Here is a 23645-nt window from a genome sequence, read left to right on the forward strand (position 1 = left end):
CTTTCCCGGGGGGTGGCAATAAAATATGGGTTTAAAGTTAAATTTTATTTTTTTTTTTTTTTTTTTTATTTTATTTTTTTTTTTTTGAGACGGAGTCTCGCTCTTGTCGCCCAGGCTGGAGTGCAGTGGCCGGATCTCAGCTCACTGCAAGCTCCGCCTCCCGGGTTTACGCCATTCTCCTGCCTCAGCCTCCCAAGTAGCTGGGACTACAGGCGCCTGCCAACTCGCCCGGCTAGTCTTTTGTATTTTTTAGTAGAGACGGGGTTTCGCCGTGTTAGCTAGGTTGGTCTCGATCTCCTGACCTCGCGATCCACCCGTCTCGGCCTCCCAAAGTGCTGGGATTACAGGCTTGAGCCACCGCGCCCGGCTAAAAGATTCTTAAACAATGTTTCTGAATGATAAATATCCAAACTTTTGTATATCTGTGCAGTGTGCTTAAATGGCTAATCATAAACTCAGCTTCCCAGAATACTGCATTCCTGTAGGTTCTAGAAAACTAAGGTTGTACACTACCCTATTAAATATAACACATGAGATGGAGGCTCTGGAGGCTGAACTCAGTGTGGGGTTTTAATCCATAATTATCACTGGTGATGATGTTGTTACACAGTATAATTTGAAGGAATAGAGGAGACTCTATCCTTCCAGAGAACCTCATTATACAACTTCCTTCTGAAAGCCACAAATGTGCAGTGTGTTCAGAGTCCCAGTAATAACCTAAAATGACTGCTTGGCAGTAAATAATAGAATCTTCTCTCTAATGACTCCTCCCAATTGCCTCCCCTGAGAGGCTATTAAGAGATCCAAGAAATTAAAGAAAAATGCTTATGAAGGGTTAAAAAAAAGGAATTCCATTCAGAGCCATCTTGTGAGTACATACGGGGAACTGATTAAGTGCAAACATTTAGGATTAGAATCCCAAAGCTACCACTTATGTGATCTCTGGTAAATTACTTAATCTCTGTTTCCTTATTTTCAAAAGAGGTTGATGATATTGCCTTTCTTATAGGAATGTAGAATTAAATAAATATTTATCCCAGTGCCTGGAACATGTAAAGTGTTCAAGAATTTTAAGGGATGATGATGATAATGATGGTGGTAGTGGTTATGATGGTGATGGTGATGGTGGTGAGTGGCGATGGTGATAATGGGGATGAAGATGATGATGAAATTGGTGATTATGATAAAAGATCATGATGCTCATCAGCCTGATTACCCAACAATGTGTTTCAAAGAGCTGGTCCTCAGGAACAATGATTGAACCTCCAAAGAAAAACTCTAGCAGGTGCCAGTGAAGGACCACTGGGAGGACTGCAATGGAGAGAATTGGCTTTGGGGACGATTCTTACAAGTTCAGGTTATGGGGAGATTTGGGTAAGTCCTTATAATAAACCAAGGCTTCCTACAGCCCATGACACTCAAAATAGAGTGCCCTGTGAGGACCTCCCTGCCCCTTTCACCCCCACACAATACCTCTTTACTTTTCTGGAATACCTCTCACCCAATGTTAGTTCAATATGTGTTTAACTGGTAACTGGAAACTCTCTGGTAAATGCTTGTCTCCCCTAATAACCTGTACTCTCCATGAATGCAGAAACAAATTCTGTCTTGAACTCCACTGCATCTTTAGCATCTAGCATACCACTTTACACATAGTAAATGCTCAATAAATACTTGTCAAATGAATGAACAAAAAAGGTTTTATTTACCTTAAATGCATAGTTTTCTCATTCCTATTCTGGTCCCTTTCCCAAAGTTCCCATGGGTTACCTTGAACAATATGCCAACCTCCCTCATCCTTTTATCTTTACTGAGCATTTGGTCTACACTAGCTCAGGGCTACATCCCTGGAGATAGAGTAAAAAAGAAATGTCCTCTGCTCTCTAGGAGCACAATCTAGTATCTGGAGGAAAAATACGTATCAACAGATATTTTTTATAACATGTAAAGTGTGTTATGGAGGTACGAACAATGTGTTCTGAGGTTGAAGAGGAGAGAACATCTGCGTCTATCTGGGTGAATTCGGAGAGGCTTCAAGGGGGAGGTTGTATTTGTGTTGTAAGTTGAATGAGGAATAGGAGTTTGTCCAGTGGACAAGGGATGCAACAGCATCCCATGTAGCAGAAAGACGTAATGGGCCAGTCTTGGTCCTGGAAACCAGAACTAATTCTGTATTTCATAAGTTGCATTCTGGGAGGAAGGGTGTGATAAAAGGCTTGGTGAGGAAGATAAGCAAGGAGAAGATGATCAAAGGCCTTCAATGCCTTGATAAGAAGTGTGGATATCACCCTGGGTGGGGGGATGATGCAGTACTGAAGGGTTTGAGCTAGGAAATTTCATATTCAGATTTATGGTTTAGGAAAATCAGGCTGGAGGCTGTGTAATTATTGAATTACAGCTTTGCCCTAAAAGCCACATCAGTAACAAAGGCTTGCCTTATTTATACGAAGGCTGATATTTCACAATAGAGCCTGGTCTCAAACCCCGACCCAGGGCAGAGTTCTTTCCATCCTTGGGTACACTTACCCTACCTAATTACCAAATAGCTTTCTGTGTCTTTCAAATGTTGGTGTGTCAACCTTCTAACAAAAACTCTAATAAACTATTACCCAAATTCATCTTCTATGCCTATTACCCTCATTGGATCTTGTCCAGTTCCATCTTCCTCCACACTCTGTCTCTTGGGTTTCAGAATTATTAATAGAACCCCAACCTCAACGAGAAGATCCTGAGTCCCAGCTCCATCCTATGGCCAGCCCCTGCCAACCACCTGCTATGTGTTATTGAAATGCCCCAGTCTTCATGCTACACATCTCAACCACAATGCACTTCAGCTTCTGCCTTAACTTATAACATGGAGTTGTAAAGACTGTGGGGGCATTAAGTTAGTCACAGTGCTCCCCTTTCTACTCTGCACAACTTCCAGAGCTCTGAGGAACTGCAACTCAGATTTCTATGTAAAAAATTGGCACAATAATTAAGGTCACCTAGCCAGGATCAGGCAAGAAAAGATTTGCTGGTGATGGCCTGGAAGACTGGAAGGCAAGACTGATAATCCAAAAGTGAGCAGGTGAGGATGGTGGGGTTGGATTATGCTGTTTCCCTGGATGGCCTTCTTCGGTCAGTGCTCTCAGCATCCCCAGGCAGAGATGAAGTTTCTCCCATTCAAACTGAAGATCATGCATACTTAAATTTGTAAGGGTCATTTTTCTAAAACAGACGTAGCTAACAGACTTATTTCAAATTTCCCATTTATCATGTGTAATTTTGGGCAAGTTACTCAAGCTCTCCTTGTCTACATGTCCTTACCTATAAAACCGCAGTAATATTTAATAGTATGTACCTCCTGTTGTCATCATGACAATTAATGAATTGGTAATAGGAAGTATATAAAAACATTTGCTAAATCAATAAAATATATTTAAAAATAAATCAGTCTCCTCTGTGAAATAAGGATCATAATTATCATCTCGTGGATTTGTCATGAGGATTCAAGGAGATAATGCAATCAAGCGCACTGCAGCAGCTCAATAAAAGTTAATCCTTTCCCCCTTATGTGACCTCATCATGGAACAGCTCAGAGCCAGATGAATGGGTCCTGAGCTGAACAACATGTGGATAGCAGGAGGAATAATGGGAAGGATGCCTCTGGGGAGGTAGAGATGTGTCAGCTAAGAGAATGTATCTGGGAATGTGGACAAGGGCAGGAAGCTCTGGGGGACCCCCACTGCTGCCCCTACTCTGACCCTGTGGTCACCGGGACTTCCAATCACAGTTCGTCCTCCCTCCTCAGATATCAAGTCACAAAAGTGACTGTGATCCAGAGCCAGTCTATCTCCATGCCATTGCCCTGGGCATGTGACCCACCCTGGACTAATCACAATCTTCCCTGGGATGTTTCAGTTTGTAGTTAGAAGGAAAGGGGCTTTTCTTTTAGTCACAGGATGAGCTAAGAGGATTTTCACTGAAGGTTGCTGGCAGCTATCCTCCCTGTCATTTGGAGAAAGTTTATCTGTAGTAAGAAAAAATGAGGACAAAACACAGCCAAGAGATTAAGGATGGAATGAGCAAGACAGAAAAGGTGGAAGCGAGGGACGAAAAAAGATAGAGAGTGAAGGAGGGAAGGGGGGACAGAGAGAGAGATGGAATGACCCCATTTGAGTCACTGGACCCATTTATGCCTGAAGTAAGAGCCACCCCTGGGCTTTGCAAATATGGGAATCAGTGCATTCCCTTTTCTGTTTTAGTTAGGTTGACTTTGTTCCTATCACTTGCGGTGATAATTTTGAAGCAAAGAAAGAAAACATTCTGCCTAAACTATAAGAATCACCAGCAGGCTCAGGAAACAGTATTTAGAACTAAACTGAGGTGGCTTATGGTGGGGGTGGCAGTTCGTATGTAAATGTCACTGGGATGATAGCAGATCTGTTGACTTCAAAACTAGCTAAATATCAGCTTTAGGGAAAGACTCTAAGGAATGTCAGAGGGCTCTATCCTAGACTCTTAAGTTGCTCAATATTCTTATCAACTTCATTGATAAAGACTTACAAGACCTTCTTATCAACACTGTGGATAATTCAAAATTAGATTATGTCAATAAGTCACTTGGTGACCGAATACAGATTCACGAATGGCTGACAGCTACAGGGATGGATCCAAACCTGCTGGATTAAATCGAACGAGAAACCATGTCAAATTTTATGTTCAAGGACCATTTTCACTGGTCTAGGTTAAAGAGGGAAGCAGGCCTTCCAGAAAACTGCAAGAATTTGAGTTGGCTGCAAGCTCAGTGTGATTCCAGACTGCAGCACAGCTGCCAAAATGGCAAACACAAGACCTGGCAAGCTTCACACAAGCACAATGTCCAGGACAAGGAGATAATCATTCTGTCATGTCCTGCCCCTAACAGACCACATCTGGGGCACAAAGTACAAGGGAGCAAGCAACTGCCACCCACAAAGAATGGTTAAAGAAACGGGACATTTTAGTCAGAAGAGAAGCCATAACAGCTATTTATTCACAAACATCTTAAGGGCTGACATATGGCCCAGGGGAGACCTCATTTTGCTTGATTCCAAAGAACAGAACTTTGGACAGATGTGTGAAAGTTACATGGGAGGCAGACTTTGGTGGCAGAGAAGTACAAGCAAATCAGCCCTGGCTCAAGCTTCGCCAGTCTGTGAGTGTGGCTACCTAAGGAAAACTCATGGTTCTCTTCTCCTCATCACCCTACTGCCAAGCGGGAAATGCTGTAGTCGTGTCGGCTTTGAGGATATTCCACTGGTCACTAAATGAGTGTGTCCCATAGTAACAAGATAGGGCAATGATGTGACCAGGTGCTAATGTGTGTGGGAGACTGGGGCTGGGACTAGGAGAGGTGGTGATGGTGAAGCATGCTCATAGGAAAGGGGACACCTTTTCTTTGTGTCTTACCATTTTCCTTTAAAAGAGAGAGAGAAAAAAGAATATAAGATTCCTAGAATCCAGACTTTTGTTAGCGTGGGGCCCAGGAAAGTTTTTAAATTAAATTGAATTTTAGTTTAGTTTTTGCACTCTCCAAAGGCATAGCTAGGTTTGGAAAGTACTACAAATGACTCCGCAATGTGCTGGTTCCAGGGAAAGTCACTTTAATAATTGGTGTCTAGGTTTGATGGCTCAATAATCCCCTCAGCCCTACTTCTCCAGATACTCAGAGCCAGTTTCTTAGAGTCAGTTTCTGAGGTTGGCAGCCCCTTGCCTCTGCCCTTTTGCCTGCTGTTGCTCTGCTTTTCACACCACAGCAACAGTGTTTCTGCTTCCACCATGCATGCAACTGCTCTCTCCTCCCTCCTAGTGGTCTGCACCCTGGATGCAGGCCATCTGCCCTCTGCCTCTGGCCAATGCCCCTGTGGCATTGGGCATCCTTTCTCTCTGCCGCCACCACCTGGAGCTCCTTGCCCACTGTCTGCCATCCCTTGGGTGCTCACCTTTCTCTCTGGCTGAGAGAGAAACACTTTCCCCTTCCTCCATCCAGCTCTCTTAGCTTGTACCAGGGTTCTTGGGGCTTCAATGATACTTTATTTTTTTTTTCCAACAAATAATGATTTAATGCCTGCTATGCCCAGGCACTGTTCTGAAATTGAAGATAAAATGGCAAATAAGAAATACAAAGTCTTTGCTCTCATAAAGCTTGTATTCTAGCTGTAGGAAGCAGATAATAAACGAGAGAATTTCAGAGAGTGTTTAAGGCTATGAAGTAAACAAAATCAGGCAAAAGTGATGGGAAACATAAATTGGTAGTGAGAGAAGCCTCTTTAAAGAGATTCCCTTAAAAGATAAGGAGTCAACAATGCAAAGATCTGGGGACAACCATCCCAGGCATGAAGACGAGCAAGGATGAAGGCCCTGGGGAGGGAATGAGCTTAGTGTATTTGGAAAATTCAACAGACAGTGTTGTCAGGGGTTGGGAGAGCTTCCTGTAGCACCTAGAATCACCATTCGGTTCATACATCCTGCTGTGACTGTTACTCTGCCCACCTGCCCACACTCTGGCCCCACACATGGTGACTTGTTCTTGAAACTCTTCCCTGCTTCTCTCACCCAGTCCATGAGACATATTTGCAAATATCTCAACCACAACTGTAGAGAGGGCTCAAGTTATTTCCTGTGGGTCTCCTAGCCTCAAGCAAATCAGTAGATGTGGGTGGTTCCCTTGTTTAACTTTTCCTGAACATTTCATGGAAGTTATAAATATTCTGTGAAAGGTAGAAGCCTGCTCTACATAGACCTTGCAAAGGACTTCTGGTGTTCTCACTTAACTCCTTGCCTTGTCCTATCTGCACCCCAACTCCATCCCTGCCAAAACATAATGTAAAAGTGGGGCATTTTATACCACCAAGAGCTGGCAAGCATCACAAAAGACCTTTTGTGTGATATAGCAAGCTTCCTGACACTATAGATGCCCCAAGAGAGGTGCATTTGGTAAAAATCAAACACAATTGCACACTACTGGAGGAGAAAAGAGAGAGAATGTAATGCTTTAAATGACTTGGGCCACATGTCACTCCGCTCAATGCATGAATGTGCTCAGCGAGCATGAGATGAGCCTCTCAGCTCCCTCAATCCATCATATGATGAGGATTTTGTACTTGCATATCAGAGCAAACCAAGGGTTTATCTGCTACTCTACTGAGGAAATATTGCTCTCTTCCAATGCTGGAGGGAAACTAGACGTGCTAGACTTTTTGATACATGCCAATTCGTTTCTATTCCTCTTACAGGAATATCGGGGGTAGGGTGTTTAGATAAGGCTAGGTTGAAGCTGCTATCTGGGTTTTATCTTATGTGTAATTTCAAGGGATTACTTTTGACTTATGTGATTTTTGCTTTCTATGGCTCTTTTTGAATCTGGCCCTCTAGTCCCATCTTAATGGAACTCTGCCATACTCAAACATTTTCTTTCATTTTCATTCTGAATGTATACCCCAGTGGGTTTTCATTTTTCTTTTTCTCTTCCCACACCACCCCTTTGCTTTCTTGGTTTATTTACTTAACCCTCATTCCTTTTGTTCTTTGCTACTTCCTCTTTTATTGAGAAAGGAGAATGAGACAAAAGAGGCCACAACACATGCTTGCACATACACACCCCAGAACTCCTGCCTCTGCTCTTTTTCCCTTCTTTCTTTTGAGACAGAGTCTCACTTTGTCACCCAGACTGGGCGCAGTGGCACAATCTTTACTCACTGCAGCCTCAACTTCCCCAGCTCAAGAGATCCTCCTGCCTCAGCCTCCTGAGTAGCTGGGTCTACAGGCATGAGACACCACAGCCAGCTAATTTTTGTATTTTTTTGTAGAGATGGGGTTTTGCCATATTGTACAAGCTGATCTTGAACTCCTGGGGTTAAGCAATCCACCTGTCTCAGCCTCCCAGAGTGTGGGGTTACAGGTGTGAGCCACTGGCTTCCTCTGCTGATTCTTAGCAGGAACATCAGTTTATATGTTGTCAAGTTCATGCACCTAGATGACCTTCCACTGAGAGAATAAGACATATTGTGTTTTTACATGACTGTGCATGAAAATATGTGACAGAGACAGTTAATATGGTTTTCACAAATTTATTCTGTTTCATCGTTTAGAAAAATAAATCCTCCTTCAAGTTTTAACTGGGCTCATGGCTACCCAGCTAAATGCTATATTTCCCAGCCTCCCTTGCAGCTAGGTATGACCACATGACTAAATTTTTGCCAACAGAGTGTGTTTAGCAGTGCTGGGTGCAGTTCCTGGGTCACATTATTAAAAGAAAACTGCTGTCCTCTACTTCCTCTCCCCCCAGTCCCCTGCATGCTGACTGAATACAGATGTGCAGAGGTTCTCCTCAGCTGTAATGGTACTGAGGAGAATAACACCTTAAAACAGTGCTGTTTAGTAGAAATAAACTCAAGCTAGGTGAAATTAATTTTGTTAACAGGTATCCATGAAAATATGTGAAAATAGGCAAAATTAGTTTTAACTAGTGTATTTTACTTAATATATACAATTATAATTTTAGTATGTAATAATACACAAATTATTGAGATGTTTACTCTTTTTATACTAAATTTTCAACAATCATTGCATATTTTATACTTACAGCACATCTCAATTCAGAATAGCCACATTTCAAGCACTTCATAGCCACACATGGCTAAGTAGCTACGAACTAGACAACAGAGTGCAAGAAGATATCAGGGGAACAAGGTAGAAGGAGCCTGGTTCCTGGATGGCCTTATGGAGCAAAGCCTCCCATCATGCTGGATCTCCCATTTACCTCTTGTTTAAAACACTGTGTTTTGGGTTCTGTTAGTAACATGAGCTTAGCCTGTACTATGACTAATATAACATGGTAAGAGTCCCCCCATCTCACAACAGAAATTGGTATTGACCTATATATATGTGTGACAGTCTGTATAACAAGCAAATGGACAGTGTGAGAGTGAAAGCTCCTCATATACCAGCCCATAGTGGTAAATATATCAGTGCTTATGGCTTCTTGATGCAATTGAAAGAGTCAGCTGTAATGAAACAACTTACCTGTGATGGGGAAGTACTCAAGTTTTAAACCTTGAAAAATTCCATTTTGATATGCTTTTTGCTATGTTATTTCTTTCATTTCCTAAAACTCAGAGCAATAAACAATCTCCACAACCATTAAGCATTAGCTATAGCTGCATTTTCTAATTTTTATTATCAGTTTGTACTACTTATTAAAAGTAGTAATGGTTAAAAAATAGTTACATAAAAAAGCGGGAATGGTGCAAAAAAGGGAAGAGAGGTGGGGGGGGTGGCTTAATTATAATATCATCAGCAGCATTTACATTTTTAAAAACTCCACCAGCCAGGAAATAGTTTAAAAGACCTCATCCTGTGTAAATTTCTCAGATCCTAAATATGTCCTTTCCAAACATATAATTTTGCAGGCATGGTCATATAACATCTGTATGTAAAAATGAAACAACAGTAAAATCTATTTTTTCTTTTTTCTTTTCTTTCTGGTTTTTTTCGCTTCCCCCCTATCCAATTTCCTTTTGTTTCCCCACGAACAAAAGGAATTGGCCAAAGACTGACAAGGTTCTTCATGTTTCTAAATTAATCCTCTAATTTATGGGGAAATACAACATTGAAGCCAATAAGAGAAAAGAGCAAATGTGAATAAGGATTTATCACTTTATATTACTTTGTAGTAATATAAAGTAATTCTCCTGAGAGATGTCAGTTACTATCTTGATTTGTTGTTCTGTTTTCCTTGAAGGAAGGCTCACCATCCAGAAGGCTGAGGGTAGATGAGTGAATTTCATTCTATTCCCAACTAATTTCATTGAGTCAACACAGAAGACTGGTTAAGAGCACAGATTTAGGAGTCAGACAGACCTGAGATCGTATCCTGATTCTGCTGATTATTAGCTGTGTGACCATGGGTAAGGAACTAAATCTCTCTGAGATTTAGTCTTCTTATCCGTAAAATAGTAACGATCAGAAACTTCCTCAAAGTAACATAAGGAATAAGTGAGATGAGTAGGAAGAACTTAACACAATATCTTATCCAGGGCTTTGCTGCTAAGTGTTTTTCTATTTCCAAAATAATCATCTCATATTTTTTTAGCAACCACTGTGTAACAATTTCTTTTGACATGAATTATTTCTAATTTTCACAGGAATGTTGGGAAAAAATCAAAACACTCTCATTTTACAGATGGAGAAATTGGCTCAGAGAGGTGAAGTGGCTTCCTGGGATCACACAGTTGAATATGTGACCAAGCAGGACCTGAAACCAACCCACCCAACATCAAAGCCTGTGCGCTTTCCACCAGTCTGAGGTGTCTACTCCTGTGGTCAGTGTGTGTCTCAGTGTGGGACAAAGAAAAAGCCATGCAGCTTTGGAGGTCTGCAAACCTCCCAGTTTATAATAAAACCCCCAATTATGCTTGAAGTTGGACCAGCTTTTGAAACCTCCACTGGACATTCTTTTCCCATCAAGTTCCTTGAAATGTCCCTTTAAAAAACATCTAGGAAAAGCCACTCTCATTAGCCAGAGTCTGACTTTATTTTCCTAATAAGCAGACCTCTGGTAAGACAAAAGAGCCTCTTTTATTTTCAGTCAATTATTGAACATTTCAGTGGATTTTCTTCTATTTGGCTTGAAATTGTGATCTGGGAAAGGCTGGCCCTGCAAATTGTCCTCCTATATAAGGGAAGCCCCTTGAGGATCCTCAACTTGTTATTTTTAATCACTGTAATCTCCTTTTCAAAGGAGGCCCTGGTCAGAAACAGAGCAGGCCTTTCAGAGCTTTCTAAAGCACAATTATTGCCGTTGGAGGGAGGGGGGACTGTGGGAAGAGGGAGGGAGAATAGAAGTGGTGGGAGAGAAAAGGAAATCAATATAATACTAACAACTTGGAAAAGACAAAATAATGATCTCAACTGGATTCAGGTTTTGGGGAAGGAATCCCATGTTTCAGTCTTTTTTTAATAGTGACCATTTTATTCCGGTCTAGAGTACCTAAAGACTATACTTAGACAGCAGGCACAAAGAACAGAAGCTGCTTGGGGATGAACTGGAATACTGTGGACAAAGATTTGAGGCAGGAAAACAAGTCATTGATTCCAAGGATTGTGAGGGATCCTAATTCAGGAAAAAATTAAAAAACAAATAGAACACCAGCGGAATGCCAACTTAACAGCCTTAAGTCAGGACAATGAGCAGAATGTGTTCGAGTTACTTTTAACATAATTATTCTAAGAAAGAAGGAGCCAGCAGAAAATGTCACAAACTAGGCCAGCAACTTTTCTTTCAAACTTTGAGTGGCGGAATCAGGTTTGCTAATTGCAGAATATTTACTTGGAAAACATCAGCATGGTTCCTGCAAGATCTCTTTCAAGGTCTTTTAGCCATAAGAAGGGAGAAAAGATGATTGGCCAATCTATAGCCTGAGTTGAGGTGTCAAAGTCCAGACGGCTGTTTAGGCAGGAGTAGCCTGAAGGGTGAAAGTCCAGGACACTCCCTATCCAGTCCCAGTTCCCCACCTGCGGGCCCTGGACTTTTAGGTAGTTCTAAAACCTCTTTAGCCCCGTGAATACCAGCTGTACCTCCTTCCCAGTGTTAGGGCCACCAGCTGCCAATGCTCAACTAAAACACAGAGGATTAGTGTGAAAAGAGACACTGGGTACACTTGGCCTGAACCCCAGACTAGCCTAAGCCACTGAAACAATCCTCCTGGGCTTGGATTAGCGACAGTCTTAGGCAAGGCTCCTGATATGAAGAAATACCTCATTCATTAATTCAATTAATTCATGAGGACCCAAATAACCACCATTCACTGGTAGATGAATGGGACTGGAGGAGAGCTGAGGAAACCTGCTTTCAAACGCACACATGCTCTTCAAAAACAAAAATCTGATCAAGAACCTACCTCCATTAGTAAACCAATAAAGGCCTCACATTCAACTCTTACGCTTATTAGGCATCTCTTTTAGCTCAGGCACACTCACCTTTGTAAACTCATTTACTCCCTACCACCAAGAAAGGGTGGATAAACAGCTTTTTTTGTTTGTCTGTTTGGCTTTTGTTTTCTTTTCTTTTCTTTTTTTCAGCTAGGAAATAGGTGCAGAGAAATTAAATGACTTGCACAAGGTCACACAGCGAGTAAACCCAAGTCTGTTGGACTCCAGAGCCACTTCTTTCTCTGCTACGTGGAGCGGGGACATTTTCCCCTGTGAACTCAGGTCCTCAGTTTTGGGGAGGGCTGAATAGGCCAGTGAAGTTATACTCGCTTCCCTGCGGTCCACAGGGAGGATCGGCCCCCTCCCGGCTCCACTGAGTGGCAGTCGCCGCCCGTCGGCGCGGCTCGCTCCAGCCAGGGTGCCAAGCCGCGCACTCCCTCCCGGGATGGGCGGGGTGTTCTCCACCCAAAATCTTTCTTTGTGGAGCTACGCGCCGGGGTCAGATTGTTCCTCGCAAAGTGCTCAGCACGCCAAGGTGCCAAGGGCACCAAGGAGCCGGCTTGGGGTAGCTCCGGGTGGAGAAAGTCGGGGACACAAACCCGGGAAAGGGGGAAAAGCCCTCCAAGAAGGGTGGCCCCTGGCTTTGGTCTCCAGCGTGGCCCTGGCGCCCGCTGACACTGCCCCAAACTTTATCCTGTGTTGCTCCCACCGCTTCCGTCCAAGGCTCTGGGGAACTGGGAAGGCGGGGAGGAAAGTACAGTAGCTGGGAGCCCATTTGCCCCACCAGGTGCCCCAATGACCCGCTCCTCCCTGCTTAGCACTAGAGCTGACGTACGAAGGGGCGAGGGTGAGGGGACACGCTCCCTGGCGGGACCCAAGGTGAGGCCAGACAGGCTCCGCTCCCTTCCCTTCCTGGTTACCTGTCCCCCACCCGGAGAGCGGCGGCTGCTGCGCGGGGAAACGATGTCTGGGAGATGACCCTGCTGAGGAGCGAGGTGGCGGGCCTGGGGATACAGCCGGGCGTCTTTAGGTCGGTGCTGGTCGAGCTGCCTGTCCCGCCCAGGAGGCGCTCACCTGCTTGGACACCTCCTCCCTGAGCTCCCGAAACCCAGCTCTCAGCCGAGCGGCGTAGGCGCGACATCCCTGGCACGCGGAGACTCCGAGCTGCCGGAGCCAAGGTTCCCCGGCCTCCAGGGAGCAGGCCTTGGGCATCGGGGCTTCTCTTTCCATCTTCATCCAATTCCCCTTTCAGTTCGGAGCTTACCCAAAGCTCTTTGAGGACCCTGTCCCCACTGGGGACCTGTTCTGGAAACCCAAGATCCTCCATCTCGTCTGGGACCACGAGAGAATAATTTGGGGTTCTTTCCAAGGACCCTTTCGAGGAGCTTTAGGCTGTCCCTGCCCCTCCTTCTCGCGCCCCAGGACCGGTTAGGGAGAAGCCAAAGTCCCTTCTCCTGAAGAGACCTATCTAGGGAAGCCGGAGTGGCCGTCCCGCCCGGGGCCGGTCTTTGAGAATCGGGTACCCTCTCCTTCAGGGCCAGAGTGGGGAAAGCTGGGGTCGCTGCCTTGCCCGGGACCCCACCAAGAGAAACCTGGATCCCCTCCAGACCGATTTGGAGAAAGGCGGGTTTACCTCCCTCCTGCAGACGGCCGGGGGAGAAGCGAGCCTCCCTTGCAGTCAGGCCGGCGTGACGCGTGGCTCCGCCTGGGAACCGCGCGTCGGAGACGCGGGCTGCCTCTCCTGGCTGCGGCCCCCGCGACGGCCCAGTACTCTGGCTTAGAATCCGCGCCGAGCTCGCAGCTGCAAGGGCCGAGGGCAGCCAGGGCAGAAGGGCCCTTGCGGGGCTGCACCCGCGCGGCGCGCCCGGAGACCGCGCGCCCTCCTCCGGCACCGCGAGGTCGGCGCCCACCGGACACCCGGTCCCGCGCTCCCAACGCCACGCCAGGCGGCCACTTACCGCGGTAGCTGGTTCCCGGCTTGTAGAAGTCGGGGTCGCCCTCCACGCGGAGGCTGAACTCGGTGTAGCCCTCGCGACGCGTGCCCTGGGCGCGCAGGATACGGCTGCAGTAGCCCTCTGACTTGGGCACTTTGTCCAGGGTCTCGTCGGAGAAGGCCAGCGCCGCGGCCAGGGGCAGCACCAGCGCCAGCAGTGCCGGCGTCCGGCTCAGCTTCAGGGGCGCCGGGGACAGCCTCATCCTCGCGGCCCCCAACTTTGTGCCGCGGCCGCCGGCCTTCGCCACGCGACTCCTGCCCGAAGTGGTCCCGACGAAGGCGCGACCTGGCGGAGCCGGGGCGGAGAGAGGGAGCTCGCAGCCGGCGTCGGCGACTCGGAGACCGTGCCAGGCTGGGCTTGGCGGCCGCGGAGCTGCGCTGCGCTGCGCTGCGCTGAGCTGAGCCGAGCGAACGAGAGCAGCGCGAGGAGGGGAGGGCCGCGGCGAAGGAGCGGGAGGAGGGAGGGCTGATTTTGCCCAGATCCCCCAGCGCAGCGCTGTTTTGTTTCCTCCGAACTGGCGATTAGCAACGCGGCCGTATTTATTTTGCGACATTGGGTTCCCAGGGTCTGACGAAGAAATCGTGGCATACCGGACACTGTGGGCTCTGTCCCATCGCCTAGGAGGCTGCTGCTCCAACCCCCAGCTACACTCCGGACCCTCTGGAGGACGGTGCTCAGAGGAAGGGAAGCCTGAGAAATAACTTTTGTAGCACACCTGCTCTGTGCCCAGCAATATGCTTGGCGGCTTACTTACTGTATCGACTCGCCTTCATGTTCCCTACTCCCAATAAAGGTTACATTACTTTCACTCACTTTATAGATGAGCAAACTGAGACTTGCGACCAGTTACTGCAGGGTTAGATGCGGCGACTCCGGGCCCATTGCTCTTCCCAAGGCCATATTGGAACATGTCAGACTGGAGGCTGAGAAAGGAGAAACGACTTAGCTACAGAGCTTAGGGCCCACGATAATTTTGGAGATCTATGAAAATGTTTTCTTTAAAAATCAGAAGAAAAAAGTTTAGGTCAAACAAAATGTTTCACTATATAATGTTAATGTATTTGTATTTACACCTCCACAGTCATAAAATATGCTTAACCTGGAGGAAGGAGCCAACAAAGGCAAAAGTGCCCAAGGCTCAGGAAGGTCCTCCTACTGCCTGGGAAAGGAGTTTCAAAAGATTCAATGAAGAGCCTGTGTTTTCTTGGCTTACATTTTAGTTCAGATTCTCAGTCCTCAGGGACAGATGTTCAGAGAGGTGCTGAACCTGAGGGCCTGAAGGGAAAAGACCTGGGGCAAGAATCTCTCCCCGTGTCTCTCCGGGAAGACACCCAAATCAAACCTCAGTCCTGCCACTCACCCATTGTGAAGCTTGGGCTAGTTACTGCACTCTCCAAGCTTGTTTCGTGCTCTGGAGAACAAGGGAGTGGGGGTGGGTGCCAGTACATCCTTCCTAGAGGTAGTAGGGGGGATATGCTAGAGTTAAATGATATGACCCATATAAAAAACTCGAGCTGGTCTCTAGTGGCGCCTGCTCCCTCACCCACCTGGGGATACCTTAAGCCCCCTGCCTCTCAGTGCACACAAGCATCCCTCCCCAGGTGCCCTCAGAAGCTTTGGTTTCCTCTTCTTTTTGCCCAGGGCCTTCAACACACCTTAAGTGCCTACAATTAGCAAGCAATCTCCTTTGCTTTCCGGGTCAGTGTTTCCTCTTTCATAACGCTACAAACAGGCCCAGGGCGCCACCTGCATGGGAGGTCTCCCATTCCTGCCTGCCTGCCCACTTACTCCTCAGTGCTTGTGCTGGAATTCCCATTGCCACTATTAACTGGGTGCCTTCTCTCAGAGGTCACCTGAGAGTAACCCCTTGCTGAAGCCAATTATGCTCCTCTCATCCCTAGCCCTTCTTGACCCTCGCAGCACCTGATCCAGCTGATTGGCCCTCCTTTTTGAGGCGAGACTCAGATCCACGTCTAAGTGCTGAGGGAATTGTCTGCATCTTCACTCCACTGGCTCAGCGCTCATGCTGCACTCCAAGTTGCACGGTCCCATTCATCCAGCAAGCTTTCATTAAGTGTAGATTTGGAGCTAGACTCTGTGCTGACCAGTAGGTAGAAGAGGGAACAAAAATTCATCCATCCATTCATCCATGCATCCATCTATCTGTCCATTCATTCATGACAAAGACCCTCCATGTGCTCAGTGCTTGGATAAAAAACACATAGATATGTTACTTGCCTTTAAGGATTTTACAGGCCTGTGGCAAAGGCAAATATTAAATACATAATTATATGAAACTTTTCAAATGATAATTGTGATGTATGCTACAAACTAAAATAAGTGGTTCTTGAAACTGTACTTGATCTTATCTCAGAGGGCAAGAAACTACTGAAATAAATAAATTGTGACCCCTGTCTTCACGAAGCTTATGGTATGTCTGAAAGCTCAAATCTGTGCTCTTGAACCTCTATTCATCTACAAAAGGTTCAAATCTAAGTTGGAGGTGGGTGGGCATGAAGTAGGCAGGAATGCAATATTTAACTTTATGTTGGACATTGACAGGAAAACTATGTGAAGTAGGCAGCCTCAATTCACCTCCGCACTCCCATTTTTCAGATTAGGAGCCTATGAAATTACCTGCTGAGATAATGTTCCATGGCTATTAAGGGAAAGAGCCAGGATTTAAAACAGGCATCCCCAACACCAAATGAGGTACTTTCCAGTACACAGTGTTGGCCCTACCATCTGGGCTATGACAGCAGGCTCTAACCAGCTCACCAAGCTCCAATCCCAGTACATGAGCCAGGTTTTCCTAAACCAGCTTGGCTGTCACTCAGACCTCTGCTCTCTTCTCCACTCATCCAATCCATCACCACATCAACAGTTTCACGCTCTCCTCCACCACTACCCCAGTCCGTGTTGACATCCTCTCTCATCCTCCTAACTGGGTTGCCCTTGTCTACTTGTGCTCTCCTTCCATCTGTCTTCTGCACTGAAGCCCAAGTGATCTTTTTAAAAATGCAGATTTGAATGTCAATCCTGAGGTTAAAATTTTTTCTCAGTGGTTTTTCAGGGCTCTCAGAATAAAGATAGAATCTTTAGCCAGGTCTCCAAGGCTCTGCTTGATCTGCTTCTCCAGCCATGCAGCTCTTCTCTTTGCCTGTGCTATTCTGTCTGCCTGGAATCCTAACATGCTCTTTGGTCTCTCCTACCCACCACCCTCCACTGGCCAACTCCTATGCACTCTTCAGATCTCAGTGCAAAACTGCTTCCTCAAAGAAGACCTTTCTGGTTTCCTAGAAGAGATCCAGTCACTAAAACTGCTGGAGCTCATGAGTACCTTTTCTTTTAATCTCCTGCCTCCTCCTCCTCCTCTTCCTCCTCCTCTTCCTCCTCCTCTTCCTCCTCCTCTTCCTCCTCCTCCTCCTCCTCTGTCGTCGTTGTCTTCCTCTTCTTCCTCTTCTTCTTCTTCTTCTTCTTCTTCTTCTTCTTCTTCTTCCTCTTCCTCTTCCTCTTCTTCTTCTTCTTCTTCTTCTTCTTCTTCTTCTTCTTCCTCTTCCTCTTCTTCTTCTTCTTCTTCTTCTTCTTCTTCTTCTTCTTCTTCTTCTTCTTCTTCTTCTTCTTCTTCTTCTTCTCCTCTTCTTCATCATCTTCTTTTTCTTCTTCTCCTTTCTCCTTTCTTCTTCTTGAGGCAGGGTCTTCCTATGTTGCCCAGGCTGGTCTCAAACTCTCGGGCTCAAGAAATCCTCCTGCCTCAGCCTCCCAAAGTGTTGGGACTACAAGCATGAACACCTGGCTTCTTTTAATATTAAGATTTATAAGGACCTATTCATTTATAAGTTTGATTTTTAAAATTTTATATTTGTTCAGTCTTTGTCTCCATTCTAAATTCTAAGCTCCAGAATGTCTGTGGGGCTTACCACTGTATTTTCCGGGCACACATAGTGCCTGGCTCATAGTAGGGGCTCCAGAAATATTTTTTTCTCTGAATAAATCTTTTTAACAAGCCTACCCTCAGTGCCTTCTGACTCAGCCCAAATTTTAAGACTTGGCCTCCAAGGCCCTCCATGTTCTGGTCTCACTGTCTCACTGACAGTTCTGGTCTCACTGTCACAGGACCTCCATCTGGTCCTGCCTGGTCACAGATCCCAATCTGAGCTCCTAGCACCACCCAGCTGGGCTCCCTGTGTCCTCCACTTTCAGTATTGCCTCAGCACCTTTGCTTACAGCTTTCTCATGGCCTGGAATGCCCTCCCTCCTCCTACCTGTTTAAATTTTCCTCCATAGAATGAGATCCTGCAGTCTCCCCTCCTCTGGACTTCAGTAGAACTGAAGAGAAAAAGTTTCCTATTTCGACTATTGTGTTCCAGTGAATTGTCATGAACTATTTCGTGTGTCTATTTCTCATCTCCTAGCAATGAATCCAGTTTACTTTCCCCTTAATTTCCTGTTCAGATGTTTTGTTCTTCTGTAAAATATACTGGACTTCAAGAAATCTCCTTCCAGTGTTGTAGCCTAAGGCAGAACTGATGTTAGTTGCTGCGGTGTTGCTAAGGAAAGTCATTTAGCCAGGGCAGATAATTAACTTTATCAGTGTGTGTGGGTAGGTCACAGAAGAGAAGAGCTGGGGGCTCCAGTTCTCCAAGAGGAAAAAAGTCCTTTGATTCATAGGAGGTAAGATCTCCCTCTTTTTTCCCCGCTTTAAGAGACAAGGGGAAAAGGATTTTCTAGATTAGTGTTTTTCTGAGTTTGGTCACTGAAACATGAGCCTCAGATGTTTGCTTCAAATGCAAATTCCAAAACCTCATCCTAGACCTACTAAATCTGTACTTTGAAAAAACTCGTACTAAAGTTTAAGGAACCACTATCCTAGACTTGAAGTACATCCTAGACCTGAAGTAATTCAGACTTGAAGTACATGGGTTCCAGGCTGGTTCTCCTATGTTTTCGCCATGTGAAGCTGTGCAGTCTTGGAGAGTCACAGGACCTACCTACACTGATTATGTGCAAAATTGGTCATAGTAATACCCATCTTACCTACCTTGTGGGATTTTGAGAAATAAATGGATAACTGAGATAATTTGTAAACTGCAACGAGGTCACAAAAAACCCCACCCAGTTATTATTGTTACTCTTATTAATTTAGGAAAACAGTCTAGAAACTTTATGTTTTTGTTTCTCTTATATATAAATTGGACATTTTATAGAAAATAATTTCTAGAGAAAGAAAACAGATAGGCAATGAAGGAGTTGAATTGCACTGAATAATCTATTGTAATCTGTGGTGAGGAGGCCTGGAAGCTGTCTACAGGTGAGCTAGCAAGTTTAAAGACTAAGTTATGGGCCGGGCGCGGTGGCTCATGCCTGTATTCCCAGCACTTTGGGAGGCCGAGGTGGGCAGATCACAAGGTCAGGAGATCAAGATCAGCCTAGGTAATATGGTAAAACCCCGTCTCTACTAAAAAATACAAAAGAAAAAAAAAAAAAATTATCCGGGCAAGGTGGCAGGCGCCTGTAGTCCCAGCTACTCAGGAGGCTGAGGCAGGAGAATGGCGTGAACCCGGCAGGCAGAGCTTCCAGTGAGCCGAGATCGTGCCACTGCACTCCAGCCTGGGCAATAGAGTGAGACTCCATTTCAAAAAACAAACGAACAAACAAGCAAAATAAATAAATAAAAAATAAAGATTAAGTTATGGAAGCTGAATACACATAGAAAAAAAAAAAAAAAAAAAAAAAAAAAAAAAAAATCCTAAAAGCAAAAGACATTAATTAATTACAAAGATATTTCTTCAGAACCTGCTGTGTTCTAGGCATCAGCCAAATTATGTATAATTACATTACCTTTGGAATCCTGAAACTGATTGGGTCCATCCCACAATGGGCCCATCCTACCCAGAGCTAAGGTATGAGCTCCTCCGATCACCTGTCTCTCCAATCTTTTGGTCTCCATTCAGTTTTGCCCTTCCTTCTGCTGTCTGGAGCATTCCTCTATCAATTGCCCATTGTCGTATCCAGATCAGCATTCTAGTAAGTAAGAGAAAAGTAAGAGTCACTCTTACATTAAAACTCCCAGCATCCAATTTATACTCCTTCATCCTATCTCCATCATCCGTAGCCTCCAGGTCACTCTCCTGCAGCCACTGTGGACACTGTGGGCCATCTAGCTTCCTGCCTATCTTGTCTCATGCCATGGGCCTTGGAGACTAGCCTGATGAAGTCTGAGCTGACAATTTAGTCTTTGCTCTAACCTCCTCTACTCCAGTGAGCTTGGCCTCCCTCCATATCAGCAGCCCTCTCCCACAGAAACACCCTTGGCTTTGGGAATCTTGAGCTCCCAATAGCACTTTCTCATTTTATTTCCAGTTTTCCTATTTCTCACCTCCTCTATGCCATTCAGGTCTACAACTGCTTAGTCACTTTCATTTTTTTCCAGCCCATCTTGTTAATTCCTTTCCCGCCCAGCCTGGACATCATGTTCAATCATTTTAACTATATCCTAACCACCATTCTTCATTAACTCTCCTCTTTTATTTCTGTTCCTCCTCTTTAACCCCCAACTTTAGAGCAAATCAACCAAGCGAAACAATGGAACCAGACTTCTGAGTTCTGCTGCACAAAACCTAGTAACCCTGCCAATTACTTTACTACAAATGCATGAATTCTCTTTAAGTATAGTTCTTAAATGTATTCCTAATCAGTTTCTTTTCCTATTCATCTAGTTCTTACCATCTTTTCAAGCCTGCTTCATCACTCTTTAATTCCCACTCTTTGGTATGGAGAGGGGTGGGTACTTGCCCTCTTATCCCTCACATGAGGGACAGTAGGCATGAACTTCTTCAAATCTCCATATCTCCTTTCCACAAACCAAACTCTGGCAAAACCCAAGTTCGCTTCTTGCCTCAAATGAAGAAAGGTTTGACTCTTCAATTTTTTCAAGGTTAATCCCCTACTTGCATTCTCGTCCTCATTCCCTGACTTCTGCCGAACACTGATCCAGTTCTTATCCTCTCTACCTCTTGTATTTCTGTTTCTGTTCCTGTCCATGCCCTTGGCTTACAGCTATAGCTAAGTCTTCCCCATCCTGGGCGGAGAATTGGACTAGGGATTGAGGTAGTGCTAGGCAAGAAACTGGACTTTTTACTGACCTTGTTTAACTCTCTACGTCCTCCCTTGTAACTCTGTTTCCTCAGTTTTCATGCATTTTTTTTTTCATGTGGTGTAGCTTGGAATCAGCTCGTATCTCCTTATGGAAAGTGTTCTAGCAGAGATCACCTAAGACCTCCTAATTGCCATCACCATTGTCTGAATTAAAAATGGCAGACTAGAAGCTCACCACTGAGAGCAGTTAAAGAGAATTGCACAGCAGGAGGTCTTCCAAGCTATAGATCTGGTCCCAACCTGGAGATCTCTAAGTCTCCTTGCTTTGGGTTTATGGATTACAGAGAGCACTGTGTCTAAATGCAGCATAGCATGCCAGGTGCAGCTGTGGGCATCTCCCAAGAGCAAACCCTTGCAAGTCCAGCCACACATAGAACCCAGACGCAGTCTACATTCCCCTTGTGGTTCTCTTGCTGTTAATCTAGCAACCCGACCCAAGCAGAACCACTTTTGTGAAGTTCTGGGAACTTCATGGCTTGGACCACATGACCACGGCACACTACTGCCACCTGGTGACAGTGAACTGAACATGCAGCAGTATTAAGTAAAAACTAACCACCCAGGCACTCCTTGAACCTATTTTAAACTACAAATGTTTGGGCCTATTTTAGACTAGATTGTTTGCTCTTTGAGAACAGACTCATTGAGTTTTACACTATTTTAGAATAATGTGTCTGCATAAAGCAGGTGTTTAGTGAGTTTTTGTGATATTTAAGCCTTTCATTCATTCAGCGAACACGTATTGATTAACCAGGAGGTGGTAATCCAAAGAAAAACAAGACATAATTCCTGCCTTCAAGAAGCTGCAGAGATGGATAAAGCAGATATTTGTAAAATGAAGAATTATGTGTACTAAGTATTAAAGGGGGCACAGAGAAGGGATTAACTAATTCTGTCTAGGTAAAGTAACACTTGAAAAGGTACTCAACACCTCGAAAGACAGACTTGTCAACTGGACAAGGGGATGGAGAAATAGGAGGAGAGAAGAGCTAATGCAAAAGCTTAGAGATGAGAGAAGGCAGAGTGTGTCCTTGGGGTAGCAAAATGATCTTTTCAGTGGCACTGTATGAAGATGGATGGTCCGGTGAGAGTGTAGGGGCATGGACACATGTTAAGAGGCTTTAACAACAGTCCAGAGGAGAGCTGAGAGCTAAGGCTAGGAGGAAGGGATAAACTGGAGGGCTGTTCAGGAAGCAGACTAAAGAGGATGGAGTGCCTGGTGATGTATAGAAAGGGAGAGAGGAGTGGTTCTGAGAGTTTTCATATGGGCCACTGGGTGGTAATATCTACCACCTCAATGGTATATTTTTCCAAGACAATGAATTCAAGAAGAGAAGCCATGGGACATGTGGGAATGAGGAATGTGTGAGATGATATATATTCCATTGTGGATATTTTACACTTAAGGGGTCTTTCAAAGGGGGATGTACAGTGGACTGTCAAAGACAATAGTTTTCTATCTCAGAAGGGAGTGAGCGCTGGAAACAGAGACCTGGGAGTTGGCATTGTGCCCCAACACTCTCTTTAAGATACTCTCAAAGCTTAGTTGTCCTATGTCACTTCTTAGCTTTGTGCTCTGATTTCCAAACAAATAAACCAATTTGATAGATGCACTTTTGCTGGCATGCTAATGGGAAATAGTAATCTTGAGTTCCCTACCTGGTTCACAAGGTGACACAGGAGGATGTTCACAACGGCAGACCAGGGGAAACCAAAGACATAGGACTCTAGCTTCTGTAACCTAGAAGGTACTCATGGTTCTGGGGAGCTTCCCAAGCTTGTTGGCTGATCATTCCTTTGCTCATGCATAAAGCTGGAACTGGAGGGAGGCACTGAGGGCAGACAGTAGAGGAGAAAATAGACCTGCCTCCTTTCTGCCTGACAAGATGAGGAAGAGACAGAAGGGAGGGAAGGAGACAGAGCAAACAGAACTGGAAATGGGGAAGAAGACAGAAATGACCAGAAAGCATATTTAGTGCATAAAGAAATACATAAGAGTGTCTGAGAAAAAGCAGAGGAAATGAGAATCCCGTCCTCCTATTACCATAATGAAGTGTCCATGTGATGCAATAAAAAGGCTTTTTAAATGCTTTCCAATTAACTGTGGCTCAAGTTTTGCATGTCTCTCAGCTGGAAAATATAATTGCTGAAGTGTCAGGTTTACCAATTGGATTGTGGCTTTAAATAAAGTGCCATCCAATTGTGATTTCACATATACAACCCAAAGAGCTAGCACTTGGGGGGAAAGAAAAAACAAAGCCTCCAGAACATAATTCAGGCCCAAAACTCATTTCTCTTAGAAAAACTTGAGCCAAGCTTGTTGGTATGAACTTTAAGAGGGAATAAGAATAAAAGACATTTATTCACTCATCAGATAGCAGTGACACTGACAAAGCTGAGCCCTTTATTGGGTCCCTGAAGGATGGGAAAGCATGCCTCCATCTACAGAGGGCTTGCAATAATCACAGCTGACAGTTCATATCATGCCTACTATGGGCCAGGCAGTGGTCTAAATGCTTCACACATATCTCATCCTTA

General features: G+C 45.0%; 1 protein-coding gene across 1 annotated transcript in view; it reads right to left on the reverse strand.

The window, feature by feature from the left end:
- Window positions 1–14553, reverse strand: part of SPON1 (spondin 1) — a 305960-nt gene extending 291407 nt beyond the window's left edge. Inside the window, exon 1 of the mRNA XM_017881549.1 lies at window positions 13914–14553. Within this exon, the coding sequence (XP_017737038.1) occupies window positions 13914–14502 (589 nt within the window). The 5' untranslated portion in view covers window positions 14503–14553. The remainder of the gene's footprint in view (window positions 1–13913) is intronic.
- Between the last annotated feature and the right edge of the window lie 9092 nt (window positions 14554–23645).

Source organism: Rhinopithecus bieti, unplaced genomic scaffold (assembly GCF_001698545.2).
Source record: "Rhinopithecus bieti isolate Rb0 unplaced genomic scaffold, ASM169854v2 scaffold_11944, whole genome shotgun sequence".
Classification (NCBI taxonomy): Eukaryota; Metazoa; Chordata; class Mammalia; order Primates; family Cercopithecidae; genus Rhinopithecus; species Rhinopithecus bieti.